The 22,834-nt window shown below is 51.9% G+C and overlaps 2 protein-coding genes across 2 annotated transcripts in view; one reads left to right on the top strand and one right to left on the bottom strand.

The window, feature by feature from the left end:
• ZBTB47 (zinc finger and BTB domain containing 47) overlaps positions 1–8,011 on the top strand; it is a 28,430-nt gene extending 20,419 nt beyond the window's left edge. Inside the window, exons 3-6 of the mRNA XM_068145885.1 lie at positions 499–646; positions 1,214–1,329; positions 1,878–2,022; positions 3,334–8,011. Coding sequence (XP_068001986.1) covers positions 499–646; positions 1,214–1,329; positions 1,878–2,022; positions 3,334–3,701 — 777 coding nt within the window. The 3' untranslated portion in view covers positions 3,702–8,011. The remainder of the gene's footprint in view (positions 1–498; positions 647–1,213; positions 1,330–1,877; positions 2,023–3,333) is intronic.
• Positions 8,012–11,513: 3,502 nt separating this feature from the next.
• Positions 11,514–22,600, bottom strand: KLHL40 (kelch like family member 40). Its single transcript, XM_068145886.1, has 6 exons — positions 21,297–22,600; positions 18,033–18,193; positions 16,295–16,402; positions 14,435–14,620; positions 13,528–13,674; positions 11,514–12,786 (listed from the first exon to the last, which is right to left on the bottom strand). The coding sequence occupies exons 1-6, from the start codon at positions 22,440–22,442 to the stop codon at positions 12,675–12,677; spliced, it is 1,860 nt and encodes a 619-aa protein (XP_068001987.1). The 5' UTR covers positions 22,443–22,600; the 3' UTR covers positions 11,514–12,674.
• Between the last annotated feature and the right edge of the window lie 234 nt (positions 22,601–22,834).

Raw genomic sequence — 22,834 nt, 5'->3', positions numbered from 1 at the left:
CACTTTGGTCTGTTTGGACATGTTTGGAAAACTCATTTGGTGGTAAAGCATCCATCATACCTGCTGATGACTGAAGTCATGTTGCCTTGGCTTGGGCTTCTCCTTGTTCCTCTGTTCTCCTCTGCCTTCTAATGCACAGAGGGTTGGGGTTAGTTTTATGTAATGGCTTTGTGGTGTATAAGAGTAAAATGTCCAGCTGGGAAAAGGGCCTTGGTGCCTGAGCTGCTCTTTGTGCCAGTCCTAACACATCTTTTGATGGAGCTGCCCTGTCCTGCCTTGCAAAATCATTGTCCCTTCTTCATCCAATGGATAGAAAATTGACTTCTGGAGGTTTTGGAGTGAGAAGGCCTGTAGCAGACTTGGTGGTCGTTAGGACTTTAGCTGTCTGAGCTGTAGGATTCATGGTGCTGTTCCAGCTGGTAGCCTGGCAAAACAAAAATGCTTGTGGCACCTGGGCAGGTTCCTCTGCTCCCCTACCCATCCTCTCTCTCCTTGCAGTGTGTGACATGTGGGAAGGGGTTCAAGAAGCTCTGGTCCCTCCATGAGCACAACAAGATCGTCCATGGCTATGCTGAGAAGAAGTTCTCCTGTGAGATCTGCGAGAAGAAGTTCTACACCATGGCCCACGTGCGCAAACACATGGTTGGTGAGTGTGGGAGGCACCAGTGCCACGGAGAGATCTCCTTAGGGGTGTTCATCCATCATGTGGGCAAGGAAAGGTGGCTTTTTGTCACTGTCCTCTTGGGAATTTAAGGCTGGGCTTACTCTTGGGTAAGGTTTCTCATGTCAGTGCCTGTGGCCTTGAAATCTGGGCTGCTATTCAATGCTGAAGGTATGTCTGCTGGGGGTAGAGCAACCAGACGTGGTGCTGGGGGAATCTCATGTATTTCATTTAACCAGAAAAGAAAGGACCCCAGAAGTGATCAAGGGAGAGTTTGAAGTGTAACCATCCCTTCCCTTGTACAAGAGGACAAGACCACATCAGTGCTGGGCTTTCAAAAGTAAATTGAACATGTCAACGGCAGTTGGGTCCCTGGGGCTTGAAGGCACCAAGAGTGATCCAAGAAAAGAGAGGTTTCGCAGGCACCTGAAACATTGCTGCTGGGCCTCTGCCTGAGAGGGTGCTGGGTCTGCTGGAGCAGCAGATGGGACCTGGGGAGATGAATTCATGAGGTGTGAGGAGGGTGCCTGACCCTGCCTCTCTCCATCTCAGCTCACACCAAGGACATGCCCTTCACCTGCGAGACCTGCGGGAAGTCCTTCAAGCGCAGCATGTCCCTCAAGGTCCATTCCCTCCAGCACTCTGGGGAAAAGCCTTTCAAATGCGAGGTAAGGTCCTCCCACCCCACATCCTCTCAAGTGAGGACAGAAACACTGACTGGGGGAAACATCTTCCACTTCTTGGGGCTTCCCCAACACTTTGTGTCAGTGTGGTAGTAGGGATAGCCCCACAGGCTTTGTATCCCCTCCTGGTTTGAAGGTCTCACCGACCTTATGATGAAAGTCTGGAGACTTTCAAGACCCACCTGGATGTGTTCCTGTGTGACCTGTGCTGGATTCTATGGTCCTGCTCTAGCAGGGGGGTTGGACTCCGTGATCTTCAGAGGTCCCTTCCAACCCCTAACATCCTGGGATGCTGTGATCCATTACCAGGATCTGTCCCTCCAGTCCGTGGACTTTGCATCCCACCCCAAGCCCAACCTGCCTGTGAGCCTGACTGAGTATGTCCTGAAGAGCCATTTATTTAGGTGGGTTTTTTTGGGGGGGTGGGGGGAAAGAGTGATTTCTGCACTGCTCCAGCTTGCTGGTGATTTTGGGGGAACGTGGGAGGTGTTTTCAGTGCTCATCACTGTCTGGTGCCCCTCTTACCCCCTCAGAACTGCAACGAGCGCTTCCAGTACAAGTACCAGCTGCGCTCCCACATGAGCATTCACATCGGCCACAAGCAGTTCATGTGCCAGTGGTGTGGCAAGGACTTCAACATGAAGCAGTACTTCGATGAGCACATGAAGACACACACAGGTGAGAGCTCCCAGTCCCTGCAGGCAGGGAGCCCTGGGGAAAGAGCAATGAGATAGGGGTAACATCTTTGGGTGGATGGCAGGATGGGATTTTGTGGGGGGACAGTCCAGTCACTAGCTTCTCATCCATCTTCCCCTGTCCAGATGGGTGGGATACCGTCCAGAGGGACCTAGACAGGCTGGAGGAGTGGGCTCAGGTAAACCTCATGAGGTACAATAAGGCAAAGTGCAAGGTCCTGCACCTGGGTTGGGACAATCCCCATTATCAATGCAGACTGGGGGATGATGAGATTGAGAACAGCCCTGCAGAAAAGGACTTGGGGGTACTGGTGGATGAGAAGCTGGACATGAACCAACAATGGGCACTTGCAGCCCAGAAGGCAAATTTGTGTCCTGGGCTGCATCTAAAGAGGCTTGACCAGCAGATCAAGGGAGGTGATTCTGCCACACTGCTGTGCCCCAGTGAAACCTCATCTGGAATGCTGTGTCTAGGGCCCTCAATGCAGAAGGGACATGGACATGCTGGAGCGGATCCAGAGGAGGGCCATGAAGATGATCAGAGGGCTGGAGCACATCTCCTGTGAGGACAGGCTGAGAGGGTTGTTCAGCCTGGAGAAGAGAAGGGTCTGGGGAAACTACATAACATAATTTCAGTATCTGAAAGGGGCCTACAGGAAGGCTGAGGAAGGATTGTTTAGAAGGGCTTGTAGTGATAGGAAGATAGTGATAGGACAATGGTTTAAAACTGGAGCAGGATAGATTTAGGTTGGACATCATGCTGAAGCTCTTCACTATGAGGGTGGTGAAACACTTGGAACAGGTTGCCCAGAGAGGTGGTGGAGGCCCCATCCCTAGGGACATTCAAGATCAAACCTGAGGGGGCCATCTACAACTGCCTGAAGGGAGGTTGTAGCCAGGTGGGGGTGAGTTTCTTTTCCCAGGCACCCAGCAACAGAAGAGGACACAGTCTCAAGCTGTGCAGGGGGAAGTTTAGTCTTGGTCTTAGGAAGTTCTTCACAGAAAGAGAGCTTGCCCATTGGAATGGGCTGCCCAGGGAGGTGGTGAGGTTGGCATCCCTGGAGGTGTTTAACAAGAGGCTGGATGAGGCACTTGGTGCCACGGTCTAGTTGGTTGGTTAGGTGATCTGTTGGACTTGATGATCTTGGAGGTCTTTTCCAACCTGGCTGATTCTGTGATTGATTCTGGGCTGCGAGCAACCCGATCTAGTCATAGCCGTCCCTGCTGGCGGCGGGGGGAGTCGGACGGGACGAGCTTGGCTGGCCCTGACGCGGTCTGTTTGTGTGGCCCCCAGGAGAGAAGCCCTACATCTGCGAGATCTGCGGGAAGAGCTTCACCAGCCGCCCCAACATGAAGCGGCACCGCCGGACCCACACGGGGGAGAAGCCCTACCCCTGCGACGTCTGCGGCCAGCGCTTCCGCTTCTCCAACATGCTCAAGGCCCACAAGGAGAAGTGCTTCCGCGTCAGCAACCCCTTGGCTCTGGACACCGCCGCCTCCCAGCCCGCCGCCAGCCCGGCCCCGCTGCCCCCCGCGCCCGGCGCCTCCCCGCTGCCCCTGCCGCTGCTTCATCCCCTGCCACAGACCCTCCCTCCTCCTCCTCACCTACCGCCGCCCCCTCCCCTGTTCCCAGCGGGGAGGATAAATTCAAACAACAACTAGGGACCCCCAGCCACACGCCCGCACGGACTGCTCTCCCCGCGGGGGAGCCGAGGCTTCGCTTGCTCTTTACCCCACCTCCTCCTCATTTTGGGGTTGTTTTGGGTTTGTTTTACTTTTCCCCCCCCTTTTTCTCACCCATCATTCTCCACAGAGTGGGGGGAGCAGGAGGAAGCCCCTGCTGTGAGGCACATGGGTGTTGTGGAGGGGAGCCACCGTCCCATCTGTAAGGGTGTAGGTCAAAGGCGTCGCTCTCCGTTCCATCTTCCCACGCACTGGCTTCATCTTCATGCTGGGATGGTGGTGGGGCTTGGAGGAGCAGGATGCCACGCCAGCCGTGGTGGAGCTGGCCCGTGTCGTGTGCCCGCCGGTGCTTCAATACTTACCCTCAGCTGAAATCGAGCTCGTGGTGCTTGAATCCCTGTACTGTAAAGCTGGTCTTTCAATTCAGCCTCTGCAGCCAAGAGGTTGAGAGGTGGGCACCACCCTGCTGGCCCCGGTGGCCCCATGGCAAGCAAGCAGATGTCCCTGTTGGAAAGCTGTCAGCCCGCTCTCCTTAGCAGCCCTCGCTGCGTCTTCCTTCCCCACAAGAGGTTTTCCTCCTTGATAGGTGAAAGCACAAACGCCAATGTTCCATCTCGGGGCATCAGCAGCTTGCTGCTGGTTCATTTTTGGGGTATCCTAAGGGAGCTGGGCTCTGTTGTGCCCTTTCCACTGATCCCAGCAGGAGCTGTGCTCCTGGGGATGTTCTGGAGTTGGTGAGGTGTCCCTGGGAGGGTTCAGATGGCCTCAGGACTGGTGGGAGGGTGGCTTGGGGCAGAGGAGCAGGATGCCGCTGTTTCTTGGCGGATTCAGCCCAGAATAGTGCCTTAACAATTCAAACAACCCCCTGGCTGGTGGGTGACCTCCCACTTGGGTCCCACTGCAAGGTTCAGAGCTAAAGCAAGACCACCTTCAGCATGATGACAGTGTCCCATCCTCCCAACTTGCTGCCCACATCGCTCTCCCAAGCTTCACCTCTCCCCGTGGGGTTGGCAGCTGTTGCCTTGCCCTGGCTTGAGGGGGCCAGAAAGGACCAGTGAAGGCTGTGGTTGGTTTGGAGATGTCCTGTGATGTTGATTAGCACTTCTCTGGTCACAGTGTGTGTGTTGAAGAGCTGGTCTTTGGTTTCACTCATTCAGCCTGGCTTCATGCTGGTGGAGGAGAAGAGCAAGGCTTTGCTTTTTACCCCTTTGTTGGATGCTGGGGTCCAAGTTGGGTTTCTGTCTCCTGTACTCTGCCCTGGAGCATCATGCATTGGCCTGATCACAGCTGTGTGGTCTCCCTACCTGAAGAAGTGTCCCCTTTGGTGTCAGGGAGTGTTGCAGAGGCTGCAGAGCATCCAGCATGGGCAGAGATGTGCAGGCCAAGAGGTGGGGTGCGCTGCAGCTGATGCTTTGCTCCCCAGGCTACTGTGGATGTGTGCAGATGTGAGTCAGGTCATGGAGGTAGTGAGCAGGGCTGTTGATAGACAGGAAGGAAGAGAGGATAGTGAATGGACTTCAGGAGCCCTTTCTCATTTGCACCTTGTTGTAGGTGATAGCAGGGTGCTGGGGACAGTGAGCCACATCTGGCTCTGCGAGAAGTCTCAATGCTTTGTCTCCTGGATGGAGTCATCAAAGGACTTGGGCAGGGTTGAGGTTGTCCCTGTAGAGACAGGAGGATTCAGCCACATGCTCAGGGGCTTCACTGACCAGGGATGTTCAGTAACATTGGTCTGAAAGAATAAGGAGGGGGAGAATCTGCTCTTCTGAGCACTCTTTGAGGTGATGAGTTAGGTAACTGGTGGCCTTCCCTACTGAGTAGTGGCCCCTGTGCCTCACATCTCCGGAATTCTGCTCCCATTAACTTGTTGGAGCAACACATTGCTTTTCATCCCCATGCTGGCTGGGATCCTGTGGATCCCCAGCACTGCAGTCAGAGACAATGAGCTCACTGCCATTGGCTTTCTGAAGGGACCATGACCCAGACTAGAAGATGATTGCTTTAGAGAAGCACCACCCTGGAGGTGTTGGAGGGCCTCAGCAGAGTGGTCCATGTAGTCTCCTCCACTGCCTCCCAATTCCAGTCCCCTTGGGCTCCTTTGAGCTTCTTTCCCCTCATGCAGCCTTGAGATGAGAGCCCTGCACCCCGAGGAGGGATCACCTTGCCAGTGTGATAATCTGTGATGGAGCCCATCAGCCTGCCTGGCTGGTAGGCTGCTTCCCCTCAAGTAAACACCCATCCCAACATCTGCTCCCTTGAACCATTCAACTGGGGGTGACATGTCCTTAACCTGTCATAGTTCCTCCTCTCCCTGTCCCACTTGGATGTCACTGTGAGATGAGAGGACCTTGCTGAGGCGAGAAGCCCAGTGGAAAGCCCAGTAACTGATCCCAGCCACGTCTGATGCCCTTTGAGAGCCTGCTCGTAGAGCCACTTGGAGATGTCGCGATGTGACCATGCACACAGCACTTTGGAGAACCAGATCCCTGCTGCTCCCTCCCTTCTCCAAGGCCTTGGGCAGTTCCTAGGAGTCCTACATGGCTTCTGAGCCCTTTTGTCCACACCCTTATTGGCCCCAGTGTGTCTCTTCATGTCTGGTTTTCGTTCATGTCCTAAGAGCTCAAACAAGTCGCTCCCACAGTGTCTTGTCCTCTATCCATCCTGGTTGGCACTTGTTGGGTTAGACGAGACAGGAGTGTGTGTGGGGGGGTCAAGTCCATTGATTTTAAGCTTTTTATGGTTTGGGTTTTGCTTTGTTTTGTTTTTTAAACTCTTGCACCTTAATCTCTCACATCCCTTCTTCAGCAGCCGGCAAGGGTTGGAGAGGGGCTTGATTCCATCACCCAGTTCATGAACATGCCACAGCGCAGCGTTCAGCTGACACCTCTGCACCTAACCCCAGACCTGCCCGCCTTTCAGTTTTACTTTTTGTCCTCCCCCCTTCATCATCTGAACTCTGGGGAGGGAGGGAATCACGTGGGGAGGGTCATTTCTTTGGTTTCTCTATCCCAGGAGCCTGGTAGCACAGACCAGTTAAGCCTCATCGTGTCCCGTGAGGCACAGCTGGCCCTTTGGACCACAGCCATAACCCCAGCACGGTGGGAAGGTGACGACGGACGGATGGACAGCCAGTGGGTGGGAACGGCTGTGACAGTGCAATAGAGACGAGCATCCGCTGCTAGACAACTCCACTGATGGAACTCTTGGTTTGCCTGAAGTCGAGGGAAGGACAGACGGACAGACAGCCTTTGTTCACACGGACGGAGAGGGCTTCCCCACGCGCAGCCCTGCCTGGTGACGCAGAGCCGCGACAGGAGCTGGGTCGAACTTAACAGAGGAAGAAAAGGAGAGTTCAAAAAGAGAGGGGGTGGGGGGAAGACAAAGGAAAATAAAGGAGGAATTAGACCAACCTCAGTAGCATGGAACTCGAAGGAAAGGGATGACACCCCAAGCACTTGCCTCCAAACTGGTTCCTCACGCCTGGTGTTTGGCTCTGTTAGGACTTCCTGGCGTTGAGTATCGGTTGCCCCAAGACGCCAAGAGTGTTATCGGTGGCTCTGCTAAGTGTGAACAAACTAAACGAAGCACTTTATTCTGTATAGATGAGGGAAGGTGGGGAGGGGAGGGGGAAGCTTGGATGCTTTTCAGGAGCATCAAGTAATGATCTAGGAAATGTATTATTATTATTATTATTATTATTGCTTTTTTTTTCTCCCTTTGTTTTTTTAATGACCATGTGTAATCAATATATGTTTATCTTTAACTCCAAGTACAGCAGTTACTCTCTTTGGGATGGTGTGATGAGGGGGAAGCTGAGATGGTTGGCTTAATCCATCAGCATGGGGCTGACTCTGTTGCCTACCACACAGGTACAGGCAAGCCTTGCTTTGTTGATGGCCACAGGAGGTCCCACGAGGTGCATCCGAGCAGCCTTCCAGGGCACAGCTCACAGCTCCAGGACACCAAGGCCCCAGTGTGTGGCCTCATCCTAAGCTGTCTTCTGCCTGGGGGTGCTGGAGCTGCTCTTTGGGCCACCCACAAGCAAGACAAGTCACGGTAGGCTGGTTTAGGTTGTCCTTTAAGGCCAGGCCCCCTTGGCAAGGCTTCGAAACCTGCTTTTGGCCTCTCACCAAGGCACGTCAGGGGTTGCTGAGCTCTGAAAGTGGTGAGAGGTCAGAACTGGGCCTTCCCACTGCCTTCTCCCAGTCTGGAAGTGTTATGACTGTTACCAAAGAGGTTGCAAATGGAAGGACTGAATCAATAAACGATTTGTCTTTTGTAAAAGAAAACCTGAAGCTCCACCACTTTCTTTGTTACCTGAAGTTTGCTTTGTTGGTTTTGATCTGGAGGTTTAGTGGTGTGTTTCTTTCCTGGGTTGTTGGTTTTATTGGGGGGTTGGTGGTTGTTGTTGTTAAAGGCTCTTTACAGGCAATTGATTGAGGAGTCAGTGGCCAGCAGGATAGACTTCCCATGGCATGCTGACTGCTGGTGTTGCCTCACGTGTGTAGACTTTGCATGCAGGTTGGTGGGAGGTGTGTGCATCTGTGTGAGACAGATAGGCTGTTGTGGGGCCAACAGAAAAATAGCTCTTCAAGGCTTCAAGGAAGAGGCTCAATGCTTACAGCCCTGGGGGTTGTCAGGGCAGGGTGAGAGCTGAGCTCCTGGGTCCTGCTGACTCCAGGAGGTTTGTGTGAGCTATGAGCTGGGGCTCTCTGAGCCCCCCTAGAGACAGTGGAGAAACCAAGGAGCCCATCCAAAAGCACCTACTGCCTTTATTGATCTAAAATGGAGCTGTGGGAACCTCACCAGCTATCATCAGCACTGATGCTGGAAAGCTAATGGAAGAGGAGATGATTTCCCCTCACCCTTGGGATGCATCTCCTCCTTTGCTGCTGGCATTGCCTGGAGAAGGACACAGTCTCAAGCTGCACCAGGGGAGGTTTAGGCTGGATGTTGGGAAGAAGTTCTTCCCAGAAAGAGAGATTGGCCATTGGAATGTGCTGCCCAGGGAGGTGGTGGAGTCACCATCCCTGGAGGTGTTCAGGAAGAGACTGGATGCTTGGTGCCATGGTTGAGTTGATTAGATGGTGTTGGGTGATAGGTTGGACTTGACAATCTCCAAGGTCTTTCCCAACCTGGTTAATTCTGTATTCTCTAAGTTAGCAGTGGTGAGACCTGTGCCACTGGAGCTGTGTGTGTCTGAGCTGGGAGTACACCAGGCAGCAGTGAAGAGTGGTGGCTCTCAGTATTCATGCTGGCATTTCTTGTCTGTGATTGTCTCTGGAGTGAAGCAGCCTCTCGGTGAGGTGCTGCTAAGTGTCTCCAGGCCAGCTTTTTGTTGGGTGAAGAGCAGCTCTGTCACCTTCCTTGGGCCAGCACTGGCTTGCATGCACTGAGATTTGGCTCCTGTGGCTCAAGCAATGGCATATTTCAAGCTCTTCTGAGTCACTTTGTACAACAGCTATTTTTCCTTTTCTGGTTTCTTGCCCTGTGCCAGCAGTGGCATCTCCTACAGCTTTATGATGGCTGTGAACCACGTGGCAGTGCTAAGCTCCTCTAAAGTGTATTGACCCAATGGACAGTGGGGTGGTGTGCAGCTGAGAATGGGGACCAGTTTTAATCACCACAGCTCAAGCCATTGTTGAGGGAACCTCACCACACCGACTCATTAAGGCTCAGCAATGTTCCCCATTGACTTCAAAGGGTCCAGATATCTCCCAGGAGAACCAAGGCAAGTTGGAAGGAGTTGGCTGGGGATTGAGCTTCCCTTAGGACCAAGTGGGCTTTCCATCACAGAATCATAGAATCAATAAGGTTGGAAAAGACCTCAGAGATCATCAAGTCCAACCTGTCACCCAACACCTCATGACTACTAAACCATGCCACCAAGTGCCACATCCAATCCCCTCTTGAACACCTCCAGGGATGGTGACTCCACCACCTCCCTGGGCAGCACATCCCAATGGCTGACAGCTCCTGCACCCATCTAGAGAAGCTGAAGCCAAGGTGTGATGCCCAGCCCTAGGCAGGTTATTCTGTGCATGGAGTAGTTTTTGTTCCTCCTTTTCCCTTGTCTGCCCCAAGCTCTCCTGCATTTGGTGGAATCATCATCATCATCATCATTCAGCTTGGCAATCACCCAGAGGAATTTCTGGAGGCTAGAAGGTGATTATGTTTTTTTGCAGCTCATCTTTTCACACATTTGATTGTTTCAAAGGTTGTTCTTGCCTCTTTTTATTTTTTCCTCTCCTGTTTCTTTTTTTTAAGCTGTTATTTTGTGACAGCAAGTCACCTTGGATTTATTTTTCTGGTGAAAAAATGTTTCATTGCTCTTCTGATGTGATTGGCCCCCAAGGAGATTATCCTGCAACTTTTTAAATCCTTATAATGAAACCAGGACAAGACTCCAGTCCCTTTACTCAGGCTGAGTTGTCTTTTCCTTCCAAATGTGCTTTAGTTTCCTCCAGGAGTGCATTTTGAGCCAGAGAGATTGTGGTGTTTTGGATAGTGTAATTTTCATGCCACTTGGAGGATAGCACTGTGCAAGGTTGGTGATTGGTTTCTTTTGTTATTGATTGTCACCTCTGGTCATGGTATAATGAGATCACGTAGGCAGCCAACTTCCTTCGAGTCTTAGGTAAGCTTCTAGTCCTCTCCTAGTGTGTGGAGAATAGCTGGAGGGGTGTGAGTGCTAAAGTTTCAGCTCCCAAATAGGGGAAAGTAAGGAGAATTGGTGCCATGGTTTAGTTGATTGGGTGGGTTGGATTGGTTGATAGGTTGGACACGATGATCTTGAAGGTCTTTTCCACCCTGGTCTGGTCTGGTCTGGTCTGGTCTATTCTATTCTATTCTATTCTATTCTATTCTAATAAAAGGATCACAAAAATGATGCAGGGATTGGAACCCCTCTGCTTGTGAGGACAGGCTGAGAGATTTGGTGCTGTTCAGCCTGGAAAAGAGAAGGCTGCAGGGAGACCTTCTGTTGGCCTTTTAGTACTCAAAGGGGATAAATGTTTTAGCAGGGCCTGTTGTGACAGGACAAGGGGTGATGAGTTCAAACTAAAAAAGGGGAGATTTAGACTAGAGAGAAGAAGTTTTTTATGCTGAGGGTGGGTGAGACACTGGCCCAGGTTGCCCAGGGAGGTGGTAGAAGCCACATTTCTAGACCCATTGCAGGCCAGATTGTTTGGGGCTCTGAGCAGCCTGCTTTAGCTGTAGCTGTCCCTGCTGACTGCAGGGGGCATGGACTAGAAGAATAGAATAGAATAGAATAGAATAGAATAGAATAGAATAGAATAGAATAGAATAGAATAGAATAGAATAGACCAGACCAGGTTGGAAGAGACCTTTGAGATCATCGAGTCCAACCCATCATCCAACACCATCTGATCAACTAAGCCATGGCACCAAGCAGCCCATCCAGTCTCTTCTTAAACAACTCCAGTGATGGTGACTCCACCACTTCCCTGCACAGAACATCCCAATGACCAATCACCCTCTCTATGAAGAATTTCATCCTAACATCCAGCCTAAACCTCCTCCCCTGGTGCAGCTTGAGACTGTGTCCTCTTGTTGTGGTGCTGGTTGTCTGGGAGAAGAGACCACGACTTTTGAGGTCCCTTCCTACCCCTACCCATTCTATGATCCTGTGAAAAGCTGGGGCTCTGCTGGGGCTCTCCACAGGGCTGGTTTGCTGCATGTGTCCCTTGCAGCTTTTGCTTGGTCCTTGGGTTTGTTGCCTGCAGAGGTTTGGTTGCAGCTCTTCCCAACATGCAGACAGAGGGGATTGCATTTGAAAGAGGCTAACAATTTATTTTTACATAAACCACTGGTCAGCTGGTGTGGGCATCAGGAGATTTTTGCTCTCTCAGGTCTTTGTCCTGCTGCCAGCACGGTTGTGTTTCTATCAAAACAGCATTATGGATAACTTAAAAAAGGAGAAGAAAAGTTACACATTTGTCCTCGGTAGGAAGCTCTCTTTGAGCCAAACACGTCTGAGGTCTCCATGTACTTAGCAAACTAGGAGAGACTCTTAGAAAAAAAACCCCATCAGAACGTTAAAAATAGGAGAACTGCCATAAATATAAAACCTTTCCCTGAAAAACAGCACTTGGCCAACCATAAGTGAGGACATTGTGATCTGTGATTGAAGATGAGAAGCCCAACAGGCTGGAGATGAGCACACATGGCCTCCCCCTGCCCATCTCTTCCCCCCCTTTCTTACTCTACTACTTGCATGACTCTTCCTCTCTGCAGACCTTAGCTCCTGACCTCTCCTCAGCTCAGAGTCAAGGTGGAGGCAAAGAACTGAGTCTGTTTTCTTTCCATTGCAACTTCCAAAGTGTTTCTGCTGCCTGTGTTCACATGTTAAGTGTCCCATTCCAACAGCCCTCATCACTCAGGAACTCATCAAAGGCCTCCCAGGTCTCTCCTGTACCACTTGACTTTGACCTTTCCTTTTCCTCTCCAAGGTGGGCTCAGGCACCATGCTCACAGCTGCTTTAGGTGAGAAAATACTTTCTAAACTCCCTTCCCTGCAGAATGTCAGCTTAGTCCCTTGGGACCCCCCTTTGTGCCTCCACTGTTGGCTGGGGAGGTTCAACAGTGGTTGAGCAGCTGGGGAGAAACATGGAGAAAGAAGCAGAACAAGTGTATGACCTTTTTGTCCTCTCTGCTGAGACCAAAACAACTCATGGCTCAATGCTTTCCAGCCTCCCCCAGCTCCTTCCAGGCTCCAGATCCTATCTCTAGTTACCTTGTGGACACCTTCAAGTTCCCATAGGGCTTCAAAACCATTCCTCCCCCTTTCCCATTTGACTGAGGGGAAAGGTACCAATCATAGATGCAATGTCCTACCCAGATGTCACATCTCTGCTCTGCTAAGCATGGCCTCACCTCCCCCATCCCTCCTTGCCCCAGACCTCCATGGAACAAAGCCTAAATCGCTCCTGGCTACATCTTTGTCAGGCGCAGGACGTTGAGGCGCACGGGCAGGAAGGTGGCTCCGGAGGCGTACTGGATCTCCCGGAGCACCCCCTCCCACTTCTGCTGCTCTTCATCATACCTGGGGAGGGACAGACAGACAGTTAACAGTGAGGAAGGCCTCTCCTTTCCTTTGTTTCACTTGTTCTCCATAGTGGTGGGAGCCCTGGTTCATGGTGTGGTGTCCCACGGATATTATTTGGCCACAAGATATCTGCAGGACCTGCGTGGTGACTGTCAGTCTGGTTTGCAGCACTAGGCTGGCACTGGATGTGGGCACAGAGAGGGACCATGGATACCAGCACATGGTCTCACAGGGGAGGGCATATTATCCCTTTGGGAAATGGGTTGACGGCTCCAAGTCTGAATGTCCACAGTGAAGGCCAGCAGGTGCCTGCTGAGGGTGCTCTAGAGCCACAGATGGGAAGGACAGGAGCAGCTAATGCTGCAGTGGAAGCCCTGGGAAGGTGCTTTCTGCTGGCAGGGAAGACTCTGATTTTCCCAGGGAGAGGATGCACTGCACAGAAGTCTCTACATGCCAAAGGGCAGGTCTGGAATCAGCTCCAGGCAACAAAGCTGAAGGAGCAGACTTTCCCTGGAGGGTTGCTACATGAGGCTGGAAGAGATCACCGAATCACCTCATGTGCCCTCCAGCACAGCAGAGGGCAAACTTCTCACCCAGGGACCCTGCACTGAGCCTGCAGCCTTCTGCTGGGCTAACAACATCCCTCTCATGCTGAAGACAGCAGGAAAGACACAAACTGTCTGTTCTCTCCAGCATCCCTCCCACACCACCTTGGACAGCCCCAGGGAAGATTGTCACCTCCAGACGTCGTTCAGCTCCGTTGGTACCAGCTCTCCTGACTCTGTCTCCACCGTGGCAAACCCTCCAAGCAGGTAGAGCACCCCAGCCAAGCTCACCAGGCTGACTGAGCTGCGCTCCTGAGGGAACTCAGTGAAGCTGTCCCACCTGCCACACCAAGAGAGAGGATGTGTTAGAGCATCCCCATGCTGAGGCTGGTCTCAAATCAGGGACTGAACTAACCCACCACAGTTTAACCTGCATAGGTCTACCTGGGCTGGGACCATACAGTGGCTGTTGTTAGCTCTGTCTCATCATCAAGTTTAGGCTGGAAGTGAGGAGAAAGTTCTTCACAGAGAGAGTTGTTAGCCTTTGGAATGTGCTGCCCAGGGAGGTGGTGGAGTCACCGTCCCTGGAGGTGTTAAAGAGGGGATTGGACGTGGCACTTGGTGCCATGGTTTAGTAGTCATGAGGTGTTGGGTGGCAGGTTGGACTTGATGATCTTTGAGGTCTTTTCCAACCATATTGATTCTGTGCTCATAGTTCAGCTTCATTTGGCATCGAGTAGATGAGCTGTGAAGCACACCTGGCACAGACTGCCAGGTCCCAGTGGTGGGGCTGCAGCTGCAAGGCCAGCCCAAAGACAGAGTCCATGGCATTGGTAGAAGCTGCCAAGATAAAGCTACAGCCCTGCAGAGAAGCTAAGGACTGCACCAGCTGGTGAAACCACCTTGAAGGTGAGCCTGTAGATGATCCACAGCCCAGCTGCAGCGGCACTGGTGATGGCCAACTGTCTGAGGAATACAGACTGGGAGGAACTGGGGAACTGGCAGGGGTTGCAAGCAAACTCCAGAATGGTTGGAAGCTGCTTCCAGCCTGCAGCTGCTCTTTGTGTCTCTAACCCCCAGAGGTGTGCCTGGGGACATACTTGTTGGTGGCAATGTCATAGACTTCCACTGTGTTGGTCAAGCCAGAGTCAGTGACCCCAGCGGCGACGTAGATCTTGTCCTTGTGCACTGTGGCTCCGAACAAGGAGCGGGCAGCTTTCATGGGAGCCAGCTCCTTCCACTCAAACTTGGCTGGGTTGTAGACACACATGCTCTTCAGACACTTCCTGGAGGACAACAAGAGAGAAAAGGAACCTCAGTCACCTGCCAAGGGACAGCTTTGCACTAGGGATGGCTGCTGGGAGGACTGCGTGGTGTCTAGGAAGGATTTTGCTCCTCCACATCTTGGAATCAGAGTTGTCAGGGCTGGAAGGGACCTCAAGGCTCAGCCAGTTCCAACCCCCCTGTCATGGGCAGGGACACCTCACACTACAGCAGGTTGCTCACAGCCATATCCAGCCTGGCTGCAAACACCTCCAGGCATGAGGCTTCCACCACCTCCCTGGGCAACCTGTGCCAGGCTCTCACCACCCTCATGGGGAACAACTTCTTCCTAACATCCAAGCTGAAGCTACCCACTTCTATTTTTTTCCATTCCCCCTAGTCTTATCATTCCTTGACATCCTCAAAAGCCCCTCCCCAGCTTTCTTGTAGCCCCTTGCAGATCCTGGAAGGCCACAACTAGATCCCCTCAGAGCCTTCTCTTCTCCAGACTGAACAGCCACAACTCTCAGCCTGTCTCCATAGCAGAGCAGCTCCAGCCCTCTGATCATCTTTGTGGCCCTTCTCTGGTCATGCTCCAGCACCTCCAGATCCTTCTTGTAACAGGGGCTCCAGAACAGGGTCCCAGACATCATTGGTGAGCTTAACATATCCTCTCCTGCTGTGCCCACTTTGGACAGGAGTCCTGAACCTTGACATTGTGCTCACACAGCTGGATGTGGGTCCACATAGCTAAAGGTCTCTCAGGACCTCACACAGCCATCAGTGCTCCTGATCCAACCTGATGGTGCAACAGGACAAGGGGTGGTGGGTTTGAGCTAAAAGAGGGAAGACTAGAGGTAAGGAAGGAATTCTTAGCAAAGGGTGTTGAGCCCCTGGCCCAGGTTGCCCAGAGAGGTGATAGAAGCTCCATCCCCAGAACCATTCCAGGTCAGTTTGGGTGGGACTCTGAGCAACCTGCTTTAGTTGCAGAAGTCCCTGCAGACTGCAGGGGCGTTGGACTAGATGACCTTCAAGGGTCCCTTCCTGCCCAAAGCATCCTATGATTCTATGAAATACCATCAGTCATGTCCCTGTTCCCCAGGACAGCAATGTATGCTTGCTCACACCTTCCAGACTGAATCCTTTTGGAGCAGGAGCTGTCTTTGCTGGATTATGGCATGTTTGCTCTGCAAACAGTCACACTTCTGCCTTGCAAAGCAATTGCTGCCATGCTCCCCAAGAGAGCCTTTTTCTCCTGAGCCTGCCTCCTGCAGGGCAGCAGGTGGGGGTCAGCATTGAGGTTTTTCACTCCTGTTACACATCCCCCATCGGGATTTAGCTCCTAGGACCATGCAGCTCCACAAGTCCAAGGCAGGAGACCCTCAATATGAAGTGGTTTCCTGTTCTTCAGTGCCATTCCCATTCTGGGCAATATTTGCTTACTGTGAGCAAAATGGGATCTTTCATTCCCCCTGCTACAAGGACAATGTCATTTTCCTGATGTCCCTATAGGACTTCAAAGGTCTTAGAGAGGGTTCCAGTCACAGAAGTGAGCTGAGAGGGAAGGATCAACATCTCATGCTCCATCCAACCCTCCTTAACCCATAGCATCGAGGTTGGGGAAGAACAAACTCATGCTCTGCACTCCCACTTGTTTGGTGGCCAGCTCCCTGAATCTCTCTTGCATTTTCACTTACTTGTCATTTCCTTTGCCACCAATGACATAGACAAGGTCCTTGTGTGATACCACTGCGTGGCCATAGACTGCATAGGGAAGGGGATCAGCTTCACCCCACTTGAAGGACCTGGATCAGAAAGACAGGAAGCAAAAGGGGTTTGTATCATCCTGGGTGAGGCACTTTCCAGACCTAGAGGTGAGCACAGAGCCTGACTCCATATCAAACCCAGGAGGCTCTCAACAAGATAAGGCTCAGCCAGTAAATTCTGTGATCCTGGGGAAAAAAAGGGGAAATGAACTATGCAGAATGTTTGTGCCACTCTCCACTGCACCTCTCCCTGCTCCTGGGCTTTGTGGAGACACCCCACCCCCACTGCTCCCAGGATCTCATTTTGCTTACAGCTGAACACAAATGAGACAGAGAGATCTGCATGACAGAAAAAACCCATGAAAATCAGGGAGATCTTGAGGTGTAAGATCCTGAGAACAGATCAGGTTTTGCCCATTGCCTTCCACTTGCTTTGGCTGGCCAACACCAAGCAAGAACCCACAAGGGTGGCTATGGCCACCTTCAGCAGTGCTGTGTTGAAGCTTCTGAGCTGGATCTGGGGTAGCTGAGCAGGGGATGGAGCTTTGGAAACCTGAAACTGGCACCCAAATAGGGCTGCCCAGTTTCTCAAGTGGTGTCAGATCATGTCCATGGAGCTGAGACTCACTACATGTAGGCTGTAGTGGTGGTTTAATGGTAGACTTGGCAGCACTGGGTGAGTGGTTGGACTTGGTGATCTGAAAGGTTTCTTCCAACCAAAACCAGTGCTATGATTGTGTGTAGCCCCCAGACCTTGCCTCAGAATGGAGTGTGTTCTAATTGCCCAGCCACTCTGGGCAAATATTTGATCCCACAGACCAGCAGTTTGCTTTCTCCAGGTTTGTCACAGATAAAATCTCACCCTACCTGGTGCTAGAAATAGAAGTGGTGCTGATGACCTCTCTACCAGCTTCAAATCAGCATGCAAATCACCCCCCTGAGCACTTAGTGGAGACAGCCACATCCTTTCCCAGAGTCTGCAGGGGCAGATAAATCCCCCATTCTGTGGGGACTAAACTGGTTTCAAATCCTTGAGGCACTCATGTCTAAAAATAGACCAAGCAAAGGGCTGGTTAACACCTACTGCTCTGCCCCTCTGGGACAGAGGGCAGCAGGACTGGGATGGTTTTGCCTCCTGTGAGCAGAGCAGGGTGGTGCCTTTTGATAAAGCTTATGACCAAACAGGAGACAGAACTTATGGTCCAAAAATAATCAGACATTAAGCTTGGTGTCATGATTGATGGGCCATTCAGTACTGCATCTGAATGTTTCCAACCCAGCTTTCCCGTTCATAAGCCACTCCTGGTGAGATCATGGTAAAGGCTACTGAACTTCCAACCAGCAGGCAAGAGCAGAAAGAGAAACTCCCCTTGCTCCTCTGCAGAGGTCTCACATGAGCATCACTAAGCTCACTCCCTGATAACATAATATCCCCATCATGACTTCCATCTCCAGGAGGCTCAATTACAATGAATGCAGCAGCTGGTGAGAGACAGATCAGAGCCCCAGGGTCAGACAGCTTGAGACAGCCCCAGTAGTCCCACATCTAGCTGCAGAGTTCGAGCCCCAGCTCCAAAACCTTTCAGACCCTGGAGAGCTGGAATCATTTTGCACAGCAGCTGCTTCCCCTTCTCCTGTGCACCACCTCCCACCCCACCCCAACACTTACAGCCGGTCGTAGCACAGGACCGAGTCCAAGGTCTTCTCACCCTCTTTCAGCTCTTTCCCTCCGACCACGAAAATGGAGTTTTCTGCCTCTCCCAGGCCAAAGAGGCAGCGAGGGGAGGGCAGGGGGGGCATCCCCAGCCAGTCTGAGTCCAGATGGTCGTACTGAAAGGGAACACATGGCCATTAGTGTCTGCTCACCCAGCACAGTTGCTCAGCAAAAGGCAGGGTCCGGAGGCTGAGGGCAAAATCCCTTCCCGCGTGCAGCATGGTCACCTCAACAGGCCCTTTCAGTTTGTGCCCATTCTTTACCATCTGGTGCAGGACTGGACATCTTAGTGCAAATTCAAGTCACATCTATAGGTCACATATGCTTTGTGACTCTTTGCTATGGGCTGAGGCCAAAGAGCTTCAGCTTGCTGGGTTGCCTCCAAAGACTTGGCCTCAGCTGGGTGCCTGTGGCTACTGTCTCTTTGGATGCTGTGGTCCACATATATGGTATTTATAGTGCAAGCCCTGCAGCTCAGTCATCAGGATAGTTCCTGCTTCTTGATGGGTTCAGCATTGTTTTCAAGTCATAAATCTTGGAAGTGACAAATTAAGGACACCCTTTTCCATCTGAAATGTCAATGGAATCCTTTTGTTCCTGACAAAACTGGCAAGGCCTCTGGGATTCATCAGCATGTTTATCTTCTGGTGCCTGCCCTTCAGTCTGAACCACCACTGACCTAACTCTGCTGGCTTCAGCAGGAGGAATGTGAAATCAGGGAGGCCAGAAGCTGAGTCATAGGATTATAGCATCATTATGGTTGGAAAAACCCTCTAAGATCAAGTCCAACACCACCATGCCCACCAAGCCGTTAAGACAGAAGGTGTAAGGTGCTGCTGCACTGACAGCATGATCTGAGCATCCATCATGCAGCTGCCTCTCTACATCTCTGTGAAGGTTCAGCTGACAAAAGCCTCAAAGACTCTTCTCCTCATACAGAAACCTTGAGCTATGTAGTGGCACCAACAGCAATCAGCTCACATCTGCAAACTGAAGGCACCTTCCAGTCCAGCAAGCAGTGTCCCCTTCTTGTGGGGAAGGAACTAAAAGTAACCACATGATGCCCAAGGTGTTTGCTACTGAGTCAATGGCAAACTGGGAGCTGAATGTAGAAATCTGGCTGCTGGTAGCTTGGAATCACAGACTCATTTAGGCTGAGAGGACCTTCAAAGGTCTTTCATCCAGCCCTCATGCTCAAGCAAGTGCAGCTTTGGAGTTAGAGCAGGTTGCTAGGGCTTTGTGCAGCCAGATGTTAAATGTCTCCAAGGATGGATATTTTGTGACCTCACTGGATCCCTACCCCAGTACTCCACCACTTCTGTTGGGAAGTTCTCACAGCTAACTGAAATTTCCCTTGCTGCCATTTCCTTTTGTCCCATTTTGGTGCAAATCCAGGAACAGTTTGGACACCTCATCTGTGACCCCCTCCCATTAGAGAGCTGCAGACACCAATGACATCTCCCCTTCTCCTTCTCTAGACTGATCACACTCAGCTCAGTCTCCTCTTGTACTTCCTGTTCTGCATCCCTGACCCTCTTGGTGACCTCTGCTAGACTCATGCCAGTACTTCAATGTCTGCTTTATGATGTAGACCTCCAGACTGGACACAGCATCAAGATGTGGACTCACAAGTGTATGATCAGAGGGAAAAAAATAATCACTTCCCTTGATCTGCTTGCTGCAGTCATGCTGAAACAGCCCAGGACATTGTGGACCTTCACTGCTGCTCAAGGAATTACTCTGCCTGGCCAGCAGCTTGACTGGTGGAGCACTGATCTCCAGACACAAGTTTTGGCTGAATATAAAGCAACCTTTCTACCTGCTCTGCTCAGGTAAGTGATGGAGCTGGTCACATCTGCTGCTGTCCATTGTGAAGGGCTATATGTCCAAGAGCATGTCCCTTGGAACTCTTACTGCCTTCACCCTCCTTCCTCCTTTCTAGGGCTGCATTTTCTTTCTGCTGACTTCTAGTTTCACAGACTTCACGTGGGCTGCACAGCCTCCAAAGCCTGACCCTGCCCAGGTGAGGACAAGCATGGTCCACATACAAGGGCCATGATGCAGACATACAACCCTACCCATACAACACAATCACAGAATGGTAGACAGAGGTTGGAAGGGACCTCTGAAGATCATCAAGTCCAACCACCCTGCCAGAGCAGGATCACCTAAAGCAGATCACACAGGAACACATCCAGGTGGGCCTCAAAAGTCTCCAGAGACAGAGACTCCACCACTTCTCTGGGCAGCCTGCTCCAGTGCTCTCCCTCCCTCAGAGAAGCTCCTTCTCACATTGAGATGGAACTTCCTATGTTTAAGTTTATGCCTGTTACCTCTTGTCCTGTCACTGGGGACCACTGAGAAGAGTCTGGCCCCATTTCCTGATGGCTCAGGTATGTCTCACCTTGGGATCTACCCTTGCTTCATCCTTTCTGCATGGACAAGTTATTGTTTCTTCCTAGAAGAGATGTGAGCCATGGGAGAAGAACAAAAGGATTTCTGGGAATGGGGAAAGAGCAGAGGATTTACTGAATTCCTCTAAGGGTTGGCTGTCTGCAGAGCAAGTGCTCTTGGGTCACAGCCCAGGCTGGGGCTCAGGTTGCAGGCACACAGCTTGGTCTGCTCACAGCTCTGCTTGCTGCTGAGCTAAAGCAATCACTTTTCTTGTGGAGGATCCCAAAGAACATCACAGCACATTTACCCCCTGCCTAACAGGTGGAAATGGCCAGAGCAGAGAGCATGAGCAGGAGCTAGCATGAGAGGAGCACTAGAAACAGGGCAGGGACATACCCTGTGTCATCCTTGGGGTGCTTGCTCTGTGGCTGTAGCTGCTGCTCTTCCTGGCAGAGTCACCCTTGGGTTTTGCTGGGGGTTTGTAACCACAGGCCATAAAGGATGCAAAGCAGAACCTAGACCTGATGCCACTAACCTTCAAAATGATTCTCTATTCATTATTTGGATCAAGAAGGCTTATTCCTAATGCCTGCTCCTTCAAGCCTCCTTTCTCAGCCACCAGAACCCCCCTTTCAGTGGGATCTGCTTAGAAAAATAATATGGGGAGAAGATTCTGCAGTAAAGCAACTCAGATGTTTCACCTTCACTAACAACTTGGACTTTAGCATCCCACAGCAATGGAATATTATTGGCATCACAGGGGACCTAAAGCCTGGTGATGCTCCAAAGTGGTCAAAAACCCCCAAAGAAAGATGAAGCAAGTACCTGCAGGAAGTAGGAACTCATGGGATCCTCTTTGCTGTCCTCATTGTAGTAAAGTCCTCCAACAATGAAGATCTGATTCTCTTTGGTCACCAGGCTGACGTGGTTCTTTGGGATCTGAGCAGACAGGGAGGCAAAGTAGCACTCGTTGGCAGTGGGGTCGTAGGCCACCGCTCCACTGTCGCTCACCATGAAGATAAGGTCCTGGAGGAACATCCCGAAGCGCATTGTGTCGTTCAGGATCCCGGGGAGGGCGTCCTCCTCGGCCTCTTCTTTCTCGTCTGCCGCTCCATTGACCACATTGGCTTTCTCTTGCTTTTCATCGCTTTTCTTCACTTTCCTCTTCTTCACCACTGTGAATTTGCCTTTCTGGGCGTCCTTCACCATCTGCAGCTTCTTGAGCAGCTCTGGGCTGGCCTTGACCAGCGCGTGCTTCTCCACGTGGTCCCTGAGGTAGTCGCCGGGCATGAGGCGGAAGCGGATGCTCTCGAAGACGACGGGCAGGGCCTTCTGCCGGCTCTCGCGGTCCTTGCTCTCCACCCACTTCATCACCACCTCGAAGACGGTCTCCTCCTTCTCGATGTTGAGGGAGTCGCTGGAGATGACGGCGATGAGCTCATCGGGGGAGAGCTGGTAGAACTCCTGGTCGCGAGAGACCAGCGGGAAGCGGTCGCAGATGAAGTCCCGAGCGGCCACGGCCAGCCGGGCACAGTCCAGCATCAAGCCCAGCCTGAAGATGGCCAAGCAGTTGCTGAGGCAGAGCCTCTTCTGCAGGAAGGAGACGCAGACGGTGAAGATGGAGGGGATCTGGAACATGTTGGCCACGGAGAAGATGTCCTGCACGTTCTGCTCCGTGATCTCCAGCTCGGAGGTGTAGATGTAATGCAGGATCTTGCCCATGACGTCCGGGTCGACGTCTTCCAGGCTGATCTCCCTCTTCTTGCTCTCCTCCATGTCTGAGAGGAACATGGCTCGAAAATAAGGGCTGCAAGCTGCCAGCACCAGCCGGTGGCAGGGAAACTCCTTCCCCTTCACTTTTAAGACACAGTCCAGAAACTTATTGTGGTCCAACATGTCTTTGAGGCCGTCCTGGAGGAGAGTTTGCTGGTAGAGACGCAATTCTTCCACTTGATCAAAAGGCAGCCCCATGGCGACACGTACCCGCTCCTTTTTCACCCCAGCCCTTCTCCTTGCTGTATTTATGAGTCTATACCTGAGCTCCTGGTGAAGAAATGGACTCAAAGCAGGGCTGGTGGGTCTCCCCAGCTTCCAGCCCCTCAGCAGACTGGGAATGTGGAAGGCTTGGCACTATGGCAGCTGTCTGTGTACTTCAGCTCCCAGCGCGGGGCTTTATATAGCCACAGCGTTACAAAGCTTAAGGAATCCATACTGGAGCATGTGTAAGCCGATCACCCCTTAGTATGACACATGGGACAAGGAGGAAGGGAGGGCAGTGGGGGAACAGCTGTACTCCCAGCCTCCATGCTTCAGGAAGGGGCTGTCAGCCCATGAGTCAGTGCAGCAGGGGAGCTTTAGCTGCC

This window comes from Melanerpes formicivorus, unplaced genomic scaffold, assembly GCF_026170545.1.
Source record: "Melanerpes formicivorus ecotype bairdi unplaced genomic scaffold, bMelFor1.0.p_v2 SCAF_13, whole genome shotgun sequence".
NCBI lineage: Eukaryota > Metazoa > Chordata > Aves > Piciformes > Picidae > Melanerpes > Melanerpes formicivorus.
Note: the sequence above shows the minus strand (reverse complement) of the source record. Positions and strands in the feature narration are given on the sequence as shown.